Source organism: Notechis scutatus, chromosome Z (genome assembly GCF_049901735.1).
Source record: "Notechis scutatus isolate UNSWTSFEM ecotype Mainland chromosome Z, rNotScu1.2, whole genome shotgun sequence".
Lineage (NCBI taxonomy): Eukaryota > Metazoa > Chordata > Lepidosauria > Squamata > Elapidae > Notechis > Notechis scutatus.
This window is the reverse complement of record NC_142025.1, coordinates 120,754,509-120,775,268: the sequence shown is the minus strand read 5'-3', so window position 1 is coordinate 120,775,268 and position 20,760 is coordinate 120,754,509. Positions and strand designations below refer to the sequence as shown.

At 48.2% G+C, this 20,760-nt stretch overlaps 1 protein-coding gene across 1 annotated transcript in view; it reads left to right on the top strand.

Moving 5' to 3' along the window:
- The window catches only part of NEURL4 (neuralized E3 ubiquitin protein ligase 4), a 54,560-nt gene that overhangs the window by 5,912 nt on the left and 27,888 nt on the right, over positions 1-20,760 (top strand). The window contains 12 exon segments of the mRNA XM_087947403.1: positions 367-650; positions 4,237-4,348; positions 4,531-4,619; positions 5,963-6,035; positions 9,285-9,305; positions 9,308-9,551; positions 11,400-11,581; positions 12,106-12,191; positions 13,540-13,702; positions 16,941-17,139; positions 19,737-19,813; positions 19,905-19,983. Of these exon segments, the coding sequence (XP_087803529.1) occupies positions 367-650; positions 4,237-4,348; positions 4,531-4,619; positions 5,963-6,035; positions 9,285-9,305; positions 9,308-9,551; positions 11,400-11,581; positions 12,106-12,191; positions 13,540-13,702; positions 16,941-17,139; positions 19,737-19,813; positions 19,905-19,983 (1,609 nt within the window).

Here is a 20,760-nt window from a genome sequence, read left to right as displayed (position 1 = left end):
AACAACTTGCCTCCAGAAGTTGTGAATTCTCCAACACTGGAGGTTTTTAAAAAGATGTTGGATAACCCTTTGTCTGAAATGGTTTAAGGTTTCCTACCTAAACAAGGGTTGGGTACAACTCCCATTCGCCTGGTGATCGGCCCAAAGGCACCCAGCTGGCTTTCACGTCTAAAGCAAGTTTTTGGAGCTAGAACAAACTTGCTTCTCATTTGAATGAACCAGGCCTGGTTGTGGGGGAGGGTGTCTTTGCCCCCATCAGAACCGACCCCCCCCCTTCACAAGATGGGCAGCCAGGAGACAATGGGGTGCCTGGCATCCCAACTGTGGGTACGTCGACCTCCACCCAAAACACAATCCCTCTCATAGGCTTCTCCAGCACAGAGCTGTCGGAGGTGGTAAGCAATGCCATCCTGTCGGCCTACAACGGGAGCCTCCTCAATGTCAACCTGGTCAGCCCCGCCTCGGACTCCCCGCCCGGGGGCGCGCCCCCCATGACCTCCAACGACGCCCTGCTCTTCCACGAGAAGTGTGGCACCCTGATCAAGCTCAGCAACAACAACAAGACGGCCGAGAGGCGCCGGCCGCTGGACGAGTTCAACAACGGCGTGGTCATGACCAACCGGCCGCTGCGGGACAACGAGATGTTTGAGGTAAACGGGGTGGATAGCAGCGATGGGATTCAGCCGGTTCGCACCGGTTAACTGGCCGAGCCGTTTTGGCGAACGAATTGTTGGAAGAAATCGTGAGGGCAGAGAAGCAACTGATTAAATTATTTGAATCCATTTATTCCTCCTAGGAACATTTCTGAGGTAAAATTAATTTTTAAATCCAACATTTCTTCAAATTTTGCGCCAGAGTTCTTGTATTTTCTTGCACTCCCACCACACAGAATAGCAAGTGCCCCGTTCTTTCAAACATTTCCAGCATGTAAGATATGATTTTTTTTTTAAAAAAAAGCAGATACCTCCCTAATTATCCATGTAATTACAGCATCAAGATTTACTTGCCCAAACAAGTCAAAAGAAATGCCAAGTGATGAAGCAGTAGTAGAAAAGATTTTTCAGTGCGCTTAGCTAGATACTATGACGTTAAAATTGAAAGAGTGAGACACTTCAGAATATTATGAAATATGGAAAAATGTCTATGTACGGAGGGATATGAAAGGAAGTCTATAAAATGTGAATTAGAATTTAAGGTTAAATTGAATTGCAAAACAATGATTAGGATTAAAAAAGGATGTAAAGATCAAATATATATATACATGTATATATATATGTATATGTATATATATACATATATACTGTTTAATGATTTTGCTTATATAATAGTGTAAAGACTGATATGTATGTCAAAGACAGACCACCATGTTCAAGATTTTTTAAAAAGTTTATTTTTAATAAAAAAAATAATTAAAAAAATTATTTGAATCCCACCCCTGGATGGGAGGTCCTGAGATCCCCCCTCCAAACCTCCAGACCCCCAGAAAAGGAGCCCTTTGATGAGAGCTATTTTGTCTCAACCTTTTGTGACTTTTTAAGACAAGAAGAAATGTGGCGAAACGATTTTTGTATTTTTTTAAAAAAAATTTTAAAAAAACTTTATTAAACAAATTTACAATTAAAAAACAATTAAAAATATATTACCATTCATTGCAGCATGAATGAGTGAGTGAACTCACTTTGACCTATTCTTAAGTATATAGAATATTACTAAATATTATTACAATTATTTTACATTTAATTTACGTCATATTTTCATATATTTACATATTTGTTTACGTATTTATACATAAGTATACATAATTATGTCTATTCATGCCAAATTATTTCATCACACCATCACCTTTCATTTCATCTCTCTATTTTGCGTCTACCTTGCAGCCAATTGGATCATAAATTCCAAATTTCGTAGTACATCTCATCTCTTCTCCTTCGTTTCCATTGAAAGCTTATCCGTTTCTGCACACTCTAAAACCTTTTTTTATTATCATAATATTGGAGGGAATGCTGTCACTATTCCAATTCTGGGCAAAGGCGATTCATGCTGCAGTTATTAGATGTAATATAATATATTGGAGTTTCTTACTTATTTTGTCTCTTAATATACCCAATAGGAATGTCTCTGGTCTCAATTTTGTTTTGTAATTTCCTCCAGCCATTGCCTAATTTTAAACCCAATAATTTTTAGCTTGAGGGCATGTCCACCACATATGGAAATAGGTTCCCTGTTTATAATTTCCAACGATTTATTGGTCTGTTAGGGAACATCTTGTATTTTTTTTTTTAATTGGGTAGCTTTCTTCATAGACGGTGGGAATGCGGTACATGTAATATATCTTGATTTCAACAAAATGAGAAAAGAAATAAACCCTGAGAAGCTAAATTGAGAATTGGGAGTTGATTGGCATGAGAATTAAATGGGAAACTGATCTGCTGGCTGGGGGATTCTGGGAGTTGAAGTCCATGGGTCTTAAAAGTCAGAGAGGTTGAGGAATATTGCGGTAAGCTGTGTAGAAAATTTGCAGCGCTGCTTAAGTAGGACATAATGCTCTCAGCGGGCTCATGGGGGATGTTTAGCAAGGCTGAGGCATCTGGGATTTGTAGTCCGCTCCCTCTGAGCTTCCTATTTATCTTCTCTCACCCCCGGGGAAGACAGACGCTGCTCAGTATTTCGTGCTTTTGGTCGATCCTTGTCGGTCTCCCCAAAAATTCCTTCACTTATCTATATCCTTTATTATTATTTGTACAAAAAGTCCAGGCTGTGAAAGTGTCAAACACATCCATCTCCTCTTTTCCTAACAACAACGACCCTGTGAGGTGGTTTGGGCTGAGAGAGGGAGACTGGCCTGAATTCACCATCTCCTGGGGATTGGCCCAAAGTCACCTGGCTGGCTTGTCTAAGGTGAAACTAGAACTCCCCGTCTCCTGGTGTTTGGCTCATAGTCACCCAGCTGGCTTTCCTGCCTAAGGTGGGACTAGAACTCCCAGGCTCCTGCTGATTGGCCCAAATGTCACCCAGCTGGCTTTTATGCCTAAGGTGGGACTAGAACTCCCAATCTCCGGGTGATTGGCCCAAATTTTCTAAGATGAAACTAGAACTCCCCGTCTCCTGGTGATTGACCCAAAGTCACCCAGATGGCTTTCCTGCCTGAGGTGAAACTAGAACTCCCAGGCTCCTGCTGATTGCCCCAAAGTCACCCAGCCGGTTTTCCTTCCGAAGGGGGAGTCTAGAACTCCCAGGCTCCTGCTGATTAGTCCAAATTCCACCCAGCTGGCTTTCATGCCTAAGGCGGGACTAGAACTCCCAATCTCCGGGTGATTGGCCCAAATTTTCTAAGATGAAACTAGAACTCCCCGTCTCCTGGTGATTGGCCCAAAGTCACCCAGATGGCTTTCCTGCCTGAGGTGAAACTAGAACTCCCAGGCTCCTGCTGATTGCCCCAAAGTCACCCAGCCGGTTTTCCTTCCGAAGGGGGAGTCTAGAACTCCCAGGCTCCTGCTGATTAGTCCAAATTCCACCCAGCTGGCTTTCATGCCTAAGGCGGGACTAGAACTCCCAATCTCCGGGTGATTGGCCCAAATTTTCTAAGATGAAACTAGAACTCCCCGTCTCCTGGTGATTGGCCCAAAGTCACCCAGCTGGCTTTCATGCCTTAAGGCAGTACTAGAACTCCCCGTCTCCTGGTGATTGACCCAAAGTCACCCAGATGGCTTTCATGCCTAAGGCGGGACTAGAACTCCCTATCTCCTGGTGATTGGCCCAAAGTCACCCAGATGGCTTTCATGCCTTAAGGCAGTACTAGAACTCCCCGTCTCCTGGCGATTGACCCAAAGTCACCCAGATGGCTTTCATGCCTAAGGCGGGACTAGAACTCCCTATCTCCTGGTGATTGGCCCAAAGTCACCCAGATGGCTTTCATGCCTAAGGCGGGACTAGAACTCCCCGTCTCCTGGTGATTGACCCAAAGTCACCCAGATGGCTTTCATGCCTAAAGCGGGACTAGAACTCACCCTCTCTCACTTTCCAGCCTTCGGTCTCAACCACTAGGCCAAACAATTCTCAGTTGAAATATAACCAGCGAATTGAGCACGGCCAGGGTAGGGAATTCTAGGAGTTCAAAACATCGCCCAGATTGAGAAAAAAAACAAAAAAAACCGCCATTTTTAAAGAGGGCGAGAGAGATTTTGAAGGCAAACAGGCCGGGGAGTTCAAGCTGCCTCTTTGTCTCCTCCTCAGATCCGCATCGACAAGCTGGTGGACAAGTGGTCGGGCTCCATCGAGATCGGGGTCACCACCCACAACCCCAACAACCTGGAGTATCCGGCCACCATGACGAACCTGCGCTCAGGTGACTTCCCGACTCGTGCGTATCCAGAGGGCAGGGGAGAGCTGGGGTGTGTGGGCGGGGAGGGGGGGTCTCCGTTGGCGGCGGGGGGGGGAGAGGACTCCCCCCCCGGGGGAGGGGAGTCAAATGAGCCGGCCCTTGTCCCCACTCAGTTCTTCTTGTCATGCTCCACTCAACCCACGAAGGAACCATTATGATGAGCGGCTGCGGGATTCTCACCAACGGGAAAGGTACCCGACGGGAATACTGCGAATTCAGCTTGGATGAGTTGCAGGTGAGCTCGACGCCCCCTTCTCGTCCTTGCCCACCCCGACAAGCTGGATCTTCCCCCCTCCCTCCTTTTTGGACAACCCTCCCCTCCAGGGGTGGAGGTCGGGGCTCCGGCAGTTACTCCAATTAAATCATGAGCCTCGAGCTGCCCTTCCAAAACTAAAGAGGATATATTTGAAGTTACCATTCTACGTCTGGCACTAACCTGGGCGTAGCCAACTCTGAGATGACATAATTCACTGTCACCCTTGATCCTGCCTTTCCCCCCGCCAAGCCTCTGGGTGTATCATCCAACGAAACACGTCCCTAGCCAAGAGTCATCAATCATGTTCTCCGAGTAGATTTTTTTCGTGGCAGAAGCTTCAATCATCTAATCAGTCTTTAAAGAAAATATGAATAGAACGGACTTTCAATTCCACACTGCCGCCTGCTCTTTAAAACTCTCCCCCCCTTCTTTCTGTTGTCAACTATAAAACATGTATGCAAAACGTTTCATGAGTTGACAGTGGGCTCCAAATAATTTAGCAACCAGTTCTCTTCCCAGTTGGGTGGGCGTGCCGTAGTGGGCATCCTCTCTTTGGCTGCCTGCACCACCCCGGGAGCGAAAATGGAGCCATGGGGAGGGGGCGTTTTCGCCCTCCCCGGACTCTGGAGACAGGAAACGGGACCATTTCCAAACTTCCGGGAGGCCCGTTTTTCTCCCTCCCAGAGCCTCTGCACGGACCCTGCTGTCAACTCATGAAACATTTCCCTGGTCTTTTTAAAGTTGCCAACAGAAAGGGATCAGTGAGGCAGCTTGGAAACCAAAACTGCATTCCATCAATCGTTTTACAGAGATAGTAACTAGGTGACTGAAGTTCCTGCCGTGCAAAGGTCTAACTGGAGAGCATGATTGATGGCTCTGGGCTATGGACGTGTCCCATTGGAGGATATGAATGAGGATAAACCCAGCGGGGTGGGAGGGGGAGACCAGGGTCAAGGGTGACAAGGAATGATGTGCCTCAGAATCGGCGGCACCCAAGCAGTGCCAACATGTTTAACTCCCCAATAAATCCTTTTTTGGAAGTTTTGGAAGTTTGGCTCGAGACTCGTGATTTAATTGGGAGGGTAACTGCTGGAATCCTGACATCCGCTCATTTTGCGATCCAAAACGAGCCGCGTGCGGATTCCTGAGAGGTCAGGCTGGGTGGGGCAGGGCCGGACAGTCGCCGGAACGACCGGTCCGCTGAACCAGGTGTAAAAAAAATTTAACAGCCGGTTCTCGCGAACCGTTGTGAACCGGTAGCAGCCCCCCACCCCCACCCCCTTGGAGAAACTTCCCTCCCGCTTTGTGTCTTCTCACCACAGGAAGGCGACCACATCGGTTTGACCCGGAAATCCAACAACGCCCTTCACTTCTACATCAACGGCATTGACCAAGGTGGGCACGCTCCTCAGGGATGAGAGCCCCCCCCTCTGCAAAGCTGGGGCTGGAGAGAGAGAGAGAGAGGGGCAAAAATGGCGATATTTCCCAAATTATGACTGCAGCATGTGATGTTTTGGCCCCAAATCTGTGTTTACTTCCAATGTTTGGGCAAAAAAACCCACGGTTTCATTTAAAGCAGCCACATCAGCTTAAATATGGCCGCATTTACAAGGTGGTCCTCAACGGCAGTTCATTTAGTGGCCGCGGTTGGAACGGCACTGAAAGAAGTGACTTAACGGCCGGTTTTTTCCCGCACCGAAGAGCCGTCGCAGCCTCCCGACGGACTCAGGGATCAACATTCGGATGCTCGGCAACCAACTCGTATTTATGACGGTTGCAGTGTCCCGGCGGGGGGGAGGGGAGTTTTGATTCGCTTAACATCGAGGTTGTTAACAACCGCAGGGGATTCACTTAGTGATTCTGGCGAGGATGGTCGTAAAATTCAGTGAATTGTCTCACTTGAAGGCAGAAATGTCAGGCTCCGGTTTTGTCGTAAGTCAAGGATTGCCTCCCATGTGCCCAGTTCTCTCCTTTTCCATCGGGGGTTGATTTTATTTACTGTGTTTCTATGATCGTAGATTTTAATGTTTCTTAATTCTTTAGTGTTTTTATGATGTAACCTACCCAGAGTCACTGGCTACAGGATGGGTTGCAAATTTCATTAATAATAATAATGATAATAATTTTTTTTAAATTGATCCCCTGGGATGCAGGCAGTAACCCTTATCAACCATCAGTACCAGTCAATGAGATTTGTGATACATTTTTAAATATTCAGTTGACTTTCATGTTTAATGAATAAAAGAGATTGTTATTATTACGACTATTATTATACATACTTTATTCATTCATTAATATTGTAATGTACTTCAACTAGTTATTATTATTATATCTCCTTTATTCATTAAACATGAAACTCAGCCAGCTGAACATTTAAAAATGTATCACAATTATCATTGACTGGCACTGATGGTTGATACGGGTTGCCACCAGCATCCCAGATATCAACCAATTATTATTGTTGTTGTTATTTCCTTTTCCATCCGGCCAGTTTTAAGTTTCTGGGTGTTACCCTAAAAGAGGACCTGACCTGGGGGGCTCACATTGCAGCCTTGGTCAAAAGGGCCCAGCAGAGATTATACTACCTGAGGCTTCTCAGAAAACAACAACTGGATGGAAAACTGCTGGTGACCTTCTACCGCTGCACCATAGAGAGCATCTTAACTTCCTGCACCTGTGTGGGGTTTGCCAATTGCACAGGGGCAGATAGGAAAGCACTCCAGGGGGGTTAATGTCATTGCCCAGAGGATCCTTGGCTGCCCTCTCCCCTCTTCGCTTTATCACTCCCGCTGCCTTGAGAAAGTTCAAAATGTTCTCAAAGATTTATCTCATCCTGGGCACCCTTGTTTTGAACTATTACTATCTGGCAGACGGTACAGGAGAATGAAAACAAGGACAAATTGGCTGAAAAACAGCTTCTATCCCAGGGCAGGATTTGTGATACGAAACCCAGCATGGTTATCTCGTCTGCTGCGTATACTGTCATTTTTGTGTACAATAATAATAATAACATCAACCACCAGAAGCAGTCAGTTTCATGTTTGATGAATAAAAATCTATAATGCCGATTGTGCTGTCCCAGCCAGTCTATGGGAATTGGATAGTTACTTAGGAATTATGAGCTGTCCCCTTAAGGGAATGCATCATGGTAAATGTAGTTAAAGGTATCCTGGGAAATGTAGTTCATGTCAGGTGGCCACATCTGTAATCCTGATTGGTCACTAAATTGACCCTTGAGGGGTTGGGGGAGTTTCCCTCACTTTTGCCTGAACTCCCGAACTCATGGCAGCTGCTTTCTATCGCTACGAGGTGGTTAGGAAATAACCACCTTTTACTACAAGGCAGATATGCAAAGGATTGGTCATTAAAGAAGAACTTCGTCACAAATGTGTGTTATGAGGATACACGATGAACCAATAAATGTAATTTGTTATGGACATCTTGTTGAGTTTATCTCTCTGCATCTGTACAGCTTCAAGTCCACCTGTGTGCAAAAAAGGCAGAAAAGTAAAAGATGGTTATCTCCTAACCCATCTCGTAGCGATAGAAAGAAGCTGCCATGAGTTAGAGAGTTCAGGCAAAAACCTCCCCCAACCCTTCGAGAGTCAATTTAGTGACCAATCAGGTTTACAAATGTGGCCACGTGACATGAACTACATTTCCCATGATGCATTCCCTTAAGGGGACAGCTCATAATTCCTAAGTAACTGTCCAATTCCCATAGGCTGACTGGGACAGCACAATGATAATGATAATAATATCAACCACCAGAGCCAGCCAGTTTCATGTTTGATTAATAAAAGTTTATAATAATGATGATGATGATAGGCATCCAGAAATTATCCATGGTAATGAATCACTCCAAGACAAGTATAATCTCCAATTGATTTATTAGAACATCTCTGGCACGTCTATGGATATTTCCCAAACCGAAGTCATTTTCAGCGGTTTCACAAAATCCACCCTTCTCTCTTCCCGCTTCTTACACTTCGTTAATCACGAGAACCAATTAACTGCAGCTGGGATTTTTTTAATGCGACATACGAAATAGCCTTGAACTTTCCAACTCCTCCACCCCCCCTTTTTCCTTAACATTTTTGGCAGCTGAATCTCAGAGCTGACCAATAATATCAACCATCAGGGCCAGTCAGTTTCATGTTTGATGAATAAAGTTTATAATTACAATAATATCAACCACCAGAGGCAGTTTCATATGTGACGAATATTATAATAATAATAATAACAATCACTTTAATATTAATACCTACCACCAGAGGCAGTCAGTTTCATGTTTGATGAATAAAAGTATAATAATAATAATAATAATAACAATAATAATATCAACCACCAGAGCCAGTCAGTGAGATCTGTGACGCATTTTTAAATGTTTCATTGACTGAGCTTCATATTTGATGAACAAAAGAGATGACAGTGCAAAAAGAAAAAAAAAGATGGTAACATTAGGTCAGTCGTGTGGGGGCAACCCACTTTATGACAGGCTGCAGGGTGGTTGTAAGCTGAGGACCACCTGCAGAATTAACGCCCCCCCTCTCCCAAGCCGGGCCAGGACGCCAAACATAGCAACGGACGTAAGCTTTGGGCGAGTCAAATGTGTCCCTGAGGCGTTGCCCTCTCTTTCTGCAGGCGTCGCCACCACCCTCACCCCTTGGTGGTCTACGGCGTGGTGGACCTCTACGGCATGGCCGTGAAGGTCACCATCGTGCACAATCACAACCACAGCGACCGGCTTCGGCGCAACAACGCCATCATGAGAGCCCTCTCGCCGGACGTTGGGCGGAGGGCCATCGACGCCGGGGGCAGCGAGCCGGAACCCGAACGCCTCCTCTTCCACCCAAACTGCGGTCAGAAAGCTGCCATTATCAACGAAGGACGGACGGCACTGCGGCCTCAGTACGTATCTTCCATCGGAGTAGAGAGCTGGAAAGGGGACCTTAGAGGTCTTCCAGTCCAGCCGGCTGATCGAGCAGGAGGCCCTGCCTAGACAGTCTCTTCTTAAAAAGCTTCCAGGGTCGGAGCACCCACAACTTCTAGTAGCAAGCGGTTCCACCGACTAATCGATCTGGGGCGATTGAATAACAGTCTCCGAAGGGAGGCCTTCTAGTCTGACCCCACACTCAAGCAGGAGACCCAATGCCACTGGTCCCCCTGCCCTAAACCATTTTCGACGAAGGTCTCCCCAGCTTCTTCTTAAAAAACCTTCCAGTTCTGGAGCCCCCACGCCTTCTGGTGGCAAGGAGTCCCCCTGGCTAATTGTCCTCACTATTAGGAAAATGTCTCCTTAATTCCTTCTCTCCTTGATGATCCATTGTTTCTGGTCTTGCCTTCTGGTGCTTTGGAGAATGGGTGGACCCCCCCCCCCTTCTTTGGGGCAGCCCCTCTTCAGCCCTTGCTCTATTGCGGGGGTGCCGACCTTGCACCTTTAAGGACTTGTGGACTTCAACTCCCTGAATCCCCCAGCCAGCAAGAGTTTACCAGAACTAAACAACCAACCAACCAGCCTACTTACCTTCCTTCCTTTTTCTTTCCTTCTTTTCTCTTTCCTTTTTTTCTTTCTTTCTCTGCCTCTGTCTCTCCCTCCCTCCCTCCCTCCCAAAAGTGCTTTTTCCAGAGGCCACTGGACGTTCTGTGTTTTTCTCCGAAGGCCTTTTGTTTTGGAGAGCCGTTGTCCGTGTCCTCGGGGACACCTGAGTGGTGCGAAGGGTTGTGGAGTCCACCACAAGGCTCCGTTCCAAGAAGGCTCCATACCTGTTTGCAACGCTCAGGTGACCCTGAGGACACAGGCAAACCTCTAACGTGGCCTCAACGGCTCTCTAAGAAGGGTGCAAATGACCCGCTGCTTGCAAAGAGTATCGTTCCTTCCATCTCCCACCCTCCCAGTCAGAGCTAAAGAAGCTTCTTGGATGAGGAGCGAAATGTCTTCAAAGACTAACCGGGAAGTGCAGTTGCCTCTTCAGAATAAAAGCACCTTTGGGACAACCTTTGGATTGGACTGTAACCTTCAAGGTCCCTTCTCTGATTCTAAGATCCTTCCTTCCTTTTTCTTTCATTCTCCCCCTCTTTTTCTTTCTTTCTTTCTTTCTTTCTTTCTTTCTTTCTTTCTTTCTTTCTTTCTTTCTTTCTTTCTTTCTTTCTTTCTTCCTTCCTTCCTTCCTTCCTTCCTTCCTTCCTTCCTTCCTTCCTTCCTTCCTTCCTTCCTTCCTTCCTTTCTTTTCTCTCTCCCTCCCTCCCTCCAAAGGTGCTTTTTCCACAGGCAACTGGGCGTTCTGTTTTTTCTTCAAAGACCTTTGTTTTAGAGAGCCGTTGAGGCCACTTGGAATTTTGCCTGTGTCCTCGGGGTCACCTGAGTGATGCAAACAAGTTGCGGAGCCCACAACGCAGCTCCTTTCAGCAGTTCCAAGAAGAGTCCAAACCAATTTGCACCACTGAGGACACAACTAAACCCCCCAAGTGGCCTCAATGGCCCTCTAAAAAGGATGCAAATGACCAGCTGTCTGCAAAGAGGATAAATCCTTTTCCCACCATCCAGTCAGACCTGGAGAAGCTTCTCAGGTGAGAAGCAAAACATCTTCAAAAGAAAACCCAGAAAGTCCAGTTGCCTCCTGAAAAAGCACTTTTGGGACTTACCTGGCTGTGTTTCCCGTCTGGTCCACCTGGTAACAGCTAACCATGGTCTGTTGGACGTTGTCCCAAGAGGCGCTCTAACCGAGAACTCTGCCCCTTCCTTCCCTGTCCACGCAGCGCCACCGATGACTTCAACCACGGCGTGGTCCTCAGCAACCGCCCATTGCGGAACGGCGAGGTCTTCCAGGTGCGGATTGACAAGATGGTGGACAAGTGGGCTGGCTCCATCGAGATTGGCGTCACCACCCACAACCCCACCTACCTGCAGCTGCCATCCACGATGACCAACCTGCGGTCAGGTGAGAACTGCGACTGTAATCTCTCGGGATAGGGTCTTGGCCAGGCATGTCCAAAATTGCTCGGCCATTTTAAGACCTGAGATCTTCGCCTTCATACTCCCCCTCCACAGAGCAGCGTTTAGGGTTAGTTTCTGTAACCAGGCGCTGGACCCGGCTGTTCCTCCTCTTCCTCATCAGCCCCCTCCAGACCTGGGGGCTGTTGACTCTCCATCGGTGGGCTGACCGACGGCCCAGTTCCACCTTTCTCTGCCAGCTCCACTCCCTCTTTCCCCCCGGAGCTCCCATCCCGAGCACCAGCCCATAGATTTCCACCGCTCTCCTCTCCTCGGAGCTCCCCGGTTGCCCTGATGCTGACCTTGACTCCCACTCCGCCACCTCCCTCCTCTGATTCGGTTTTTGGAGGGACAGGCGGCCACAAAGGAAGAAACAACTGGGTAGTTCTTCTAAAAAGGAAAAAAGCCGTTCTCCCCCCTCACCTGACTGACGAAAGGGTGTGTGCGTGTCTTCGGTCCTTCCTCCTGCAGGCACCTGGATGATGACCGGGAACGGAGTGATGCACAATGGCACAACTATCCTGGACGAATATGGCCACAACCTGGATCGCTTGAAGGCAAGCCGGAGAAAGAAGGAGCAAAAAAGTTGACAGGGGAGAGGGAAAGTGGGGCTGCGAGGCGGCATCGAAGGCGGGATCATAGGACTGTCTTGCAATACGAGTCGTCCTTGACTTACGTCCTTCCGCTGAGTGACCAAAGTTACCACTGGAAAAGAAAGGGACTTTTAGGACCGGGTTTTTAACACTTAATGACCATTTGTCAATGGGATTAAGCCAGGTTCATTTAACGACCGTGTGACTCGCTTTTAATAATGGCAGTCGGTTCACTTTAACCACGGTGGGTAGAAAAGTCGTAAAACGGGGCATAACTCCCCGAAACAAATAATATCTCAGTAGAGCAACAAAAAATTAAAAAACGTTGAGCTCAGTTGGGGTCGTAGGTTGAGGAGCGCCCATACTCTGGCCCAGGCGCAAACTGCCAGCCTGGGAAACCGATTCCTGCGAAGGAGGCGTTAAGCAAAAAAAGTCGCCAATCGAACTCTTGAACACTGGAAGTTTTTAACACATGTTGGTTAGCCATTTGTCTGAAGTGGTAGAGGGTTTCCTGCCTAGGCAGGGGGTTGGACTAGAAGACCTCCAAGGTCCCTTCCAACTCTGTTATTCTGTTCTGTCCTGTTCTTATTTCTATTTGATACTTATTTCTATTCGACTCGATATGTATCCTTACATATTTCTATTCGATTCTTATGTCTGTTCTATTCTTTATTCTATTTTGTTCTATATTCTATTCTTATTTCTATTCAATTGTAATTTCTATTATATTTCTATTCTATCATTATTTTTATTATCTCCTTATTTCTATTCTGTTCTGTTCTATATTCTATTCTTATTTCTCTTCTATCCTTATTTCTATTTTTTTATCTTTATTTTTATTTGATTCTTATTTCTATTCTCTTCTATATTCTATCCTTACGTATTTCTATTCTATCCTTATTTCTATGCTATCCTTATTTCTATTCTTACTCCTCTTCTATCCTTATTTCTATTTTCTATCTTTATTTCTATTTGATTCTTGTTTCTCTTCTCTTCTATTTTCTATCCTTATGTATTTCTATTCTATTCTTATTTCTATTCTATCCTTATTTCTGTTCTTATTTCTATTCTATCCTTATTTCTATTCTATCCTTATTTCTATTCTATTCTTATTTCTATTCTATTGCAATTCTATTTCTATTCTATCCTTATTTCTATTCTATCCTTATTTATATTCTATTCTTGTTTCTATTCTATTCTTATTTCTGTTCTGTTCTACATTCTATTCTTATTTCTATTCTATATTCTGATCTTCGCCCGTGGATCTGCCCTCTGTGAGGCTGTTCCCCTCTCCTCCTTCTCCCCTCCCCAGGCAGGTGACACGGTGGGCGTCGTGCGGAAGGAGGACGGGACGCTGCATTTCTTCGTCAACGGGGTGGCCCAAGGCCCAGCCGCCTGGAATGTCCCACCGAATATCTATGCCGTGGCCGATCTCTATGGCCAAGCTGCTCAAGCCACGATCGTGGATGACACAGGTAGTGGACACAGGCCTACATGGGACAGGAAAGGGGTCGAGACAGAGACAAGGAATATGGCTTATTTTGAGGACAGGAAAGTTAAGAGTTGGTTTACAAGCCAGGAAGGAGAAATTTCCCGACAGTGAGAACAGTTAACCTGTAGAACAGCTTGCCACCAGAAGTTGTGGGTGCTCCATCAATGGAGGTTTTTAAGAAGAGACTGGACAGCCGTTTCTCTGGTCTTCCTGCTCAAGCTGGGGGGAGGGGTAGGACTAGATCAGGAGGCGCCAACCTTTTGGACCTCAGGGACCATCAAACTCATAATTTTAAATCCCGCGGACCGCTAATATGAATTTTGACTGACGGTGGCTTGCTGACGTTTTCCCAGGGTCCCTGCAGAAAGCAGCAGAGACCCTGGGAAAATCCCCCACCCCGTTTTCCGACCGATCGCTCGTTCTTTATTTGGGATGGCAGGATACCGTCTCCAGCTCCCTTCTCAGCGGGAGAGAGACAGAGAGGAGAGACTTTTGGCTGCATGCAAGGAAAGCAGCAGAAGCAGCAGAAGTCTTTCTTTCTCCCCCAAACTCCACCAGAATGGTGCAGCCTCTTGGAGCAGGAGGCCTTGCAGGGTCCCAAAGACTCATTTCTGGCAGAGTTTGGGGGAGAGAAAGAAAGACTCTGGCTGCTTTCCTTGCGTGCAGCCAAAAGCAGAAGAAGGAAGAAGCGGAAAGAAGCAGCCCGGTGGCCAGGCCAGGCGCGTGAGGCAAGTGGGGCAAGATCCACCCCCTGCCCTTTCCCCCCTCCCCTCACTACTTCATATTGTTCGCAATGCAAGCCTTGTGTTCCCATGGGTCACGTGGGCGGCGCAGCTTTGTATTTGCAGCCTGGATTAATTGCTTTGGGGGGGGGGGGGACATTGCGGACCACCAAAATTTTCTCACGGACCACCAATGGTCCTCAGCCCACCTGTTGGCAACCACTGGACTAGATGACCTCCAACGTCCCTTCCAACTCTGTTATTCTGTTTGCATCCTCTGAAGTGCTAACGCTGCTTTATAATGCCCTGGTAAGGCCACACCTAGAGTCCTGCATCCAGTTTTGGTCACCACAAAAAATACAGAAAAAAAAGTTGAGATTCTAGAAATAGAGTGCAGAGAAGAGCAACAGAGAAGCAACGGACGGAAACTCATCCAGGAGAGAAGCAACCTAGGAGTAAGAAGAAATTTTAAATCGGGGGGAACAATTAACCAGGGGAACTCCTTGCCACCAGAAGTTGTGGGTGCTCCGACACCGGAGGTTTTTAAGAAGAGATTGGACGGCCATTTTGTCTGGAATGGCGTAGGGACTCCTGTTTGGGCAGGGGGTTGGAGTAGATGACCTCTAAGGTCCCTTCCAACTCTGGAAAAAAGCAGGAAGCCCAAAAGACAGGAAGACACCCCCCCCCATCAGAGAAAAACGGTGGGGATGGGGACACACAAACGCCCACTTCTCTTCCTGGTCTGTTTCTCACAATTCAAGTAGACCAGTGAAATTCCTGCACTCCTCGTGTTTCGGGGGTTAATTTGGGGGGTGACCTTTGTGGGGCGTGGATGGGACGGCCTTGATTCAGAGGGAGGTGGGTCCCTCGAGCGTGACTCTTGCCCGGGGGGGGGTCTTCGAATCGTTTAACTCTCAGCCCGTCCTTGACTCCTGAAGATTTTTCCTGAATTGAACACAAGCTCCAGCTCCTTTGTCGTGCAATGGTGGTTTATTCATGAGCTCAGCAAACAACCAATACTCTAACCAGGCAAGGTTAGAGTTGGGTTTGAGTTGGCTCCCTTTCCTTTTATTGCCATTGTCGTGAGACACACACCCCACCACACTCAGGCCTATACACAGTTCTAGTTCTGGCCTAACCCATTATCCCTAAATGTTATTAGCCCTATAACATGTCTACATCCCTACCCTATTCCGACCCCACACTAACTGATCCCCACCTGGTGCCACCTTCACCATGTTTAACCTGTCTTTAACTACCATCTATATGTGCCCCAACCCCCTTTAACCGTATGCACCACATCGATACATGAAAAGAGCCGCTCCCGGCAGCCCCGCAGTTGTTGCAGAATCCATCCTCCTCCCCCGTAGTTGTTGCAGGATCCATCCTCAGCTCTGTTGAGTCATGCCAAAGTCATTGGCCAGCACACAAGCAGAAATACAGATCCAGCAGCAGCAGAGATACGGTGACATGGCCAGCTGACTCGCAGTGAGGCCTATTTGGGGCTGACAGCTGACATTCAAACCCCCTGCCAGAGATCTGCCTGTAAAGCAATAAAAAGGAAATAATTATCACCGTAGTGGTTCACGACCCCCCCCCCCTTGGGTTTCCCAGGGTACTCCGTTGAAGACGTGGTGCATTAACACCGATGTGGCCATCCCGTGATGCCTGACCTCAAGGATATCCCTTCCACTTGACTAAATATTGTAGACCTCCTCTATATAGCCGTGAATCAAGAATAGACTCTGTCTCGCAATTGATCCGCCCTCACTGGACCAGGTAACCGGTTCTCTGTCCCGGTTGCTGGGTGGGCGTGGCAGTGGCCTAGCCAACTTCCTGCACCACCTTGGGAATGAAACCGGGCCACGAGGGGCCACGCTGCATTCCCCCCCCCTTTCCGCCCCATTTTTGACCTAGTAGGCTGCCCTGGGCTCCCAAGGCCCTCCGGAAACACGCCCGTTTCCGGCCTCGTGGAACAGTGCATTCCTTAAGTGCCTAGATAATCGCTTTGGCAGCCCAAAGTTGTCAGAGCGCAAGAATATTACTGGGAGAGCCTGATTGATGACTCTTAGCTATGGATGTGTCCCATCGGAGAATATACATCCAGAGGGTGTGGGGAAGACCAGGGTCAAGGGGGAAAGGAGGGATGGATTTTAGTGTCGGCTGCACCCAGCTAATGCCGACATGGCCGCTCCTAATAAATCAATTTTATTTTCTCTGCGGCTAGAGACTTACGATTCGAATGCGGGTAGATTGGTTGGAGTCCTGACAGCCAGTCGATACTAAAATACATCATTCATTTGCCCCGCACTTACCTGCGATCCAAAATGGGCTGCGTAGGGACTCCGGGGAGGGGAGGGGAGGAGTAGGCGGGGTCAGACAGTCGTCGGAACGACCAGTTTTCACCCGACCAGATGTAAGATTAAAAACCGTTTTGGCCGAACTGGCGTGAAACCAGCTGAAGCCCCACTCCTGGTCTCGCCCTCCCTTCCTTCCCAGATCTCCTCCCTCTTCCCGACGACCTCTCGGAGGGGAACAACCAGCTCTCCCCCAGCAGTCCCTCCTCCGTGGCTTCAGGGAGTGACCTGCGGTTCCATCACCTCCACGGGAACAACGCCGTCATCACCAACGGGGGGCGCACGGCCCTGCGCCAGAACTGCCGCAGTGAATTCAACGACGCCATTGTCATCTCCAACCGGTCAGTGAAAGGACGAGTTTGCAACTTGTCCGGGATGGGATTCGACCGGTTCGGCACGGGTTCGGGCAAACCAGGAGCTCCGAAGATCAGCTGGGAGCGAACCGCTTCTCTCCGACGATCAGCTGTTGGGCTCCCCGGACCAGTTGTTCCACCAGTTGAATCCCATCCCTGTGACTAGTCAAGGTTGTGTGTTGAGTCCCTTACTCTATACTCTTTATGGGCATGACTGCATTCCCGTTCACGCTAGTAACACTATTGCTAAATTGGCAGATGATACAACAGTGGTGGGACTCATGAGGTGGACCAACGGTTGCTTTCGTGGTGTGGAAACCATAACTTGGTCCTCAACGCCAATAAGACCAAGGAGCTGATAGTGGACTATAGAAGGAAGAGATCAGACATCCAGCCCCTCCTTATCAATGGAGACCGAGGGGAGCAAGTGGCCAGTTTTAAGTTTCTGGGTGTTACCCTAAATGAGGACCTGACCTGGGGGGGTTCACATTGCAGCCTTGGTCAAAAGGGCCCAGCAGAGATTATGCTACCTGAGGCTTCTCAGAAAACAACAACTGAATGGAAAACTGCTGGTGACCTTCTACCGCTGCACCAGAGAGAGCATCTTAACTTCCTGCACCTGTGTAGGGTTTGCCACTTGCACAGGGGCAGATAGGAAAGCACTCCGGGGATGTCATTGCCCAGAGGATCATGGGCTGCCTTCTCCCCTCTTCGCTTTATCACTCCCGCTGCCTTGAGAAAGTTCAAAATGTTCTCAAAGATTTATCTTATCCTGGGCTCCCTTGTTTTGAACTATTACCATCTGGCAGACGGTACAGAGAATAAAAACAAGGCTGAAAAACAGCTTCTATCCCAGGGCAGGAGCTCTGTTGAATTCTACTGTATAGTGCAATATGAATGCGATATCAGGAGTTTTCAGTTCAATATATATAGAACGTGAAGGATGTGTCCTTGTGTTTTATTTTCATGGTCATGTCATGATGTGCACTGAAGACGGCATTTAATTTTGTTGTACGAGGTGCAAGGACAATAAATTAAACTAACCTAGTCCTCAGTTAACGACTGCAACTGAGCCTTAGATTCTTGCTTGCTTGCAGCTAAGGGAACCCCTGCAAGTTGTGAAGTTATGAATGGGGTGGTTAAGCTTTGCCCCGTTCTGCGACCATTCTGGGCTGCAGTTGTTGAGGAAATCGATGCAGTCGTTTGAGTTAGTCACACGGCCGTTAAGTGAATTGGGCTTACCTCCCCTCCATTGACTTGGCTTGTCAAGGGGTCGCAAAAGGGGATCTCACATGATTCCCGCCCCCCCCGGACGCTGCGTCCATCATAAATACGAGTCGGTCGCCGAGCATCGGATTTTTATTAATGGGGATCTGCAACGGTCATAAGTGCAAGAAGGGTGATCGGTTGCTTTTTCCTTCCAATAGTCGATAAAAGAACTGTTGTGAATCGAAGGCAGGTACAGGTACTCCTCGACTTATGGCCGCAATTGAGCCAAAAACTCATGTTTCCAAATGAGATGTTTGTGAAAAGTGAGTTTCGTCCCATTTTGTGACCTTCCTTGCCCCGGTTGTTAAGTGAACCAATGCAGTTGTTGAGTTAGTCATATGGTTGTTAAGTCAATCTGGCTGTTGTGGCCCGGCGGTTACTGGCGGAGCCGGCAAGCAGAGTCAGACTGTGAGGAGGTTGGGGAGGAACCTGGGCCAGTCCTGGAGTCTGGGGAAGGCTCAGACGAGGGCTCTGCGTCAGAGGCAGAGATGGGGCCAGTGCCGTCCGACAGTTATCAGCTGCCTTCAGAGTCGGAGATCAGTGGGGAAGAAGAACAGCTGGAGCCTGTTCCCAGTGTGCGCATGCACAGAGCTGCCAGAAGAAGGGAACAGCTAAGGAGCAAGGGTCGACTCGGGAGTAAAGCCACAGGTGGATGGTGAATGGCCCCTCCCATAGGGAATAAAAGAGGAGTGAATGGGGAGGGGGCTTTTGCGGGAGACAATTCGTTCGTTCGTTGCCGCAGTCTGTGCATCTCAGAGATTCTGTGCTGAGTCCTTCCTTGTTAGCACTGTGTTTGGAAATAATTACTTAGCAGCTTTCCAGGCTAGATAAGGTCTGTGCTCCTAATTAGACCCTGGGAAGACTGTTTGCCAGGCCTTTGCTGAAAGCAAATGCCAGAAATTCACCTCCGTTTAATGAAAGGGGTCTTGCCGGGATAAAAAAAATCTGCGTAGTGCTTTTTGGGGAAGCTGAGGTCAGAACACGGGGTCCCCCCATGGCTTGTCAGAAGGTTGCAAAAGGGGATCACATGACCCCAGGACGTGGCAGTGGTCATAAGTCCATGCCAGTCACCAAGCGTTCAAATTTTGATAACAACGTTAACGGCCGTTAGTGTGGAAAACAATCCTCGTTTGCCTCTTTCGGCGCTCTGGTAACTTTCGACGGTCGCTAAACGAACTGTTGTGAGTCGAGCACTGCCTCTAAGGGGTCGGGATGGGAGGAATTAGCAGGCAGTGCTCCGCTCAACTACATCAATTGAGCCCAGAATTCCAGTCGTTGGGCGCGATGGCTTGCCTCACGAGCTTTGATTCCCGCAGGCCCCTCCGGGATGGCGAACTGTTCGAAATCGTTATCCAGAAGATGGTGGATCGTTGGTCGGGGTCCATTGAAGCAGGTAAGGGGGGAGAGATTGGGGGATCTGGAGGGGGGGCAGTGGGATGTGTCCCCACCCCCCTTAATGCTTTTGGCCTTTGTCGTCCGTGCAGGAGTCACCGCCATCCGTCCGGAAGACCTGGAATTTCCCAATACAATGACGGACATTGACTACGATACCTGGATGCTCAGGTAACTAAGTAAGGATGGAGGCAAAGAATGAGAACTAATCTGGGAGCCAGTTTGGTCTAGCGGTAAAAGGCACCAGGATAGAAACCAGGAGACGGGGAGTTCTAGTCCTGATTTAGCCATGAATGGCAGCTACGTGACTTTGGGACAATCACCAGGAGACTGGGAGTTCTAGTCCCGCTTTAGCCATGAAAACCAACTGGGTGACTTTGAGCCAATCACCAGGAGATTGGGAGTTCTGGTCCCATCATAGGCATGAAAGTTAGTTAGGTGACCTTGGACCAATCACTAGGAGACTGGGAATTCTAGTGCCATCTTAGGCCTGCAAGCGAACTAGGAAACTTTGGGCCAATCACCAGGAGCCTGGGAGTTCTAGTCCCGCCTTAGACATGAAAGTCAGCTGGGTGACTTTGGGCCAATCACCAGGAGAATGGGAGTTCTAGTCCCGCCTTAGGCATGAAAGCCAGCTGGGTGACTTTGGTCCAATCACCAGGAGACGGAAAGTTCTCGTCCCACCCTAGGCATCAAATCCAGCTGGATCCAATCACCGAGAGATTGGGAGTTCTAGTCCCGCCTTTGGCTAGGCGACTTTCCCCCGAGAATTCTTGAATCTCAGCTGCTGGGGAGCCCGAACTGAGTCTTCCGATCTTACTTGGCCCCTGGAAAGCCCCAGTGCCTTTGGTCCTTTCCTCTTCTGTCCTCCCAGGAGGGCAAAAAAGTCAAGATGTCCGCCTTACTCTCCACTCCCCAACCCCCTTTTCTCCATGCGCAGCATTGCAA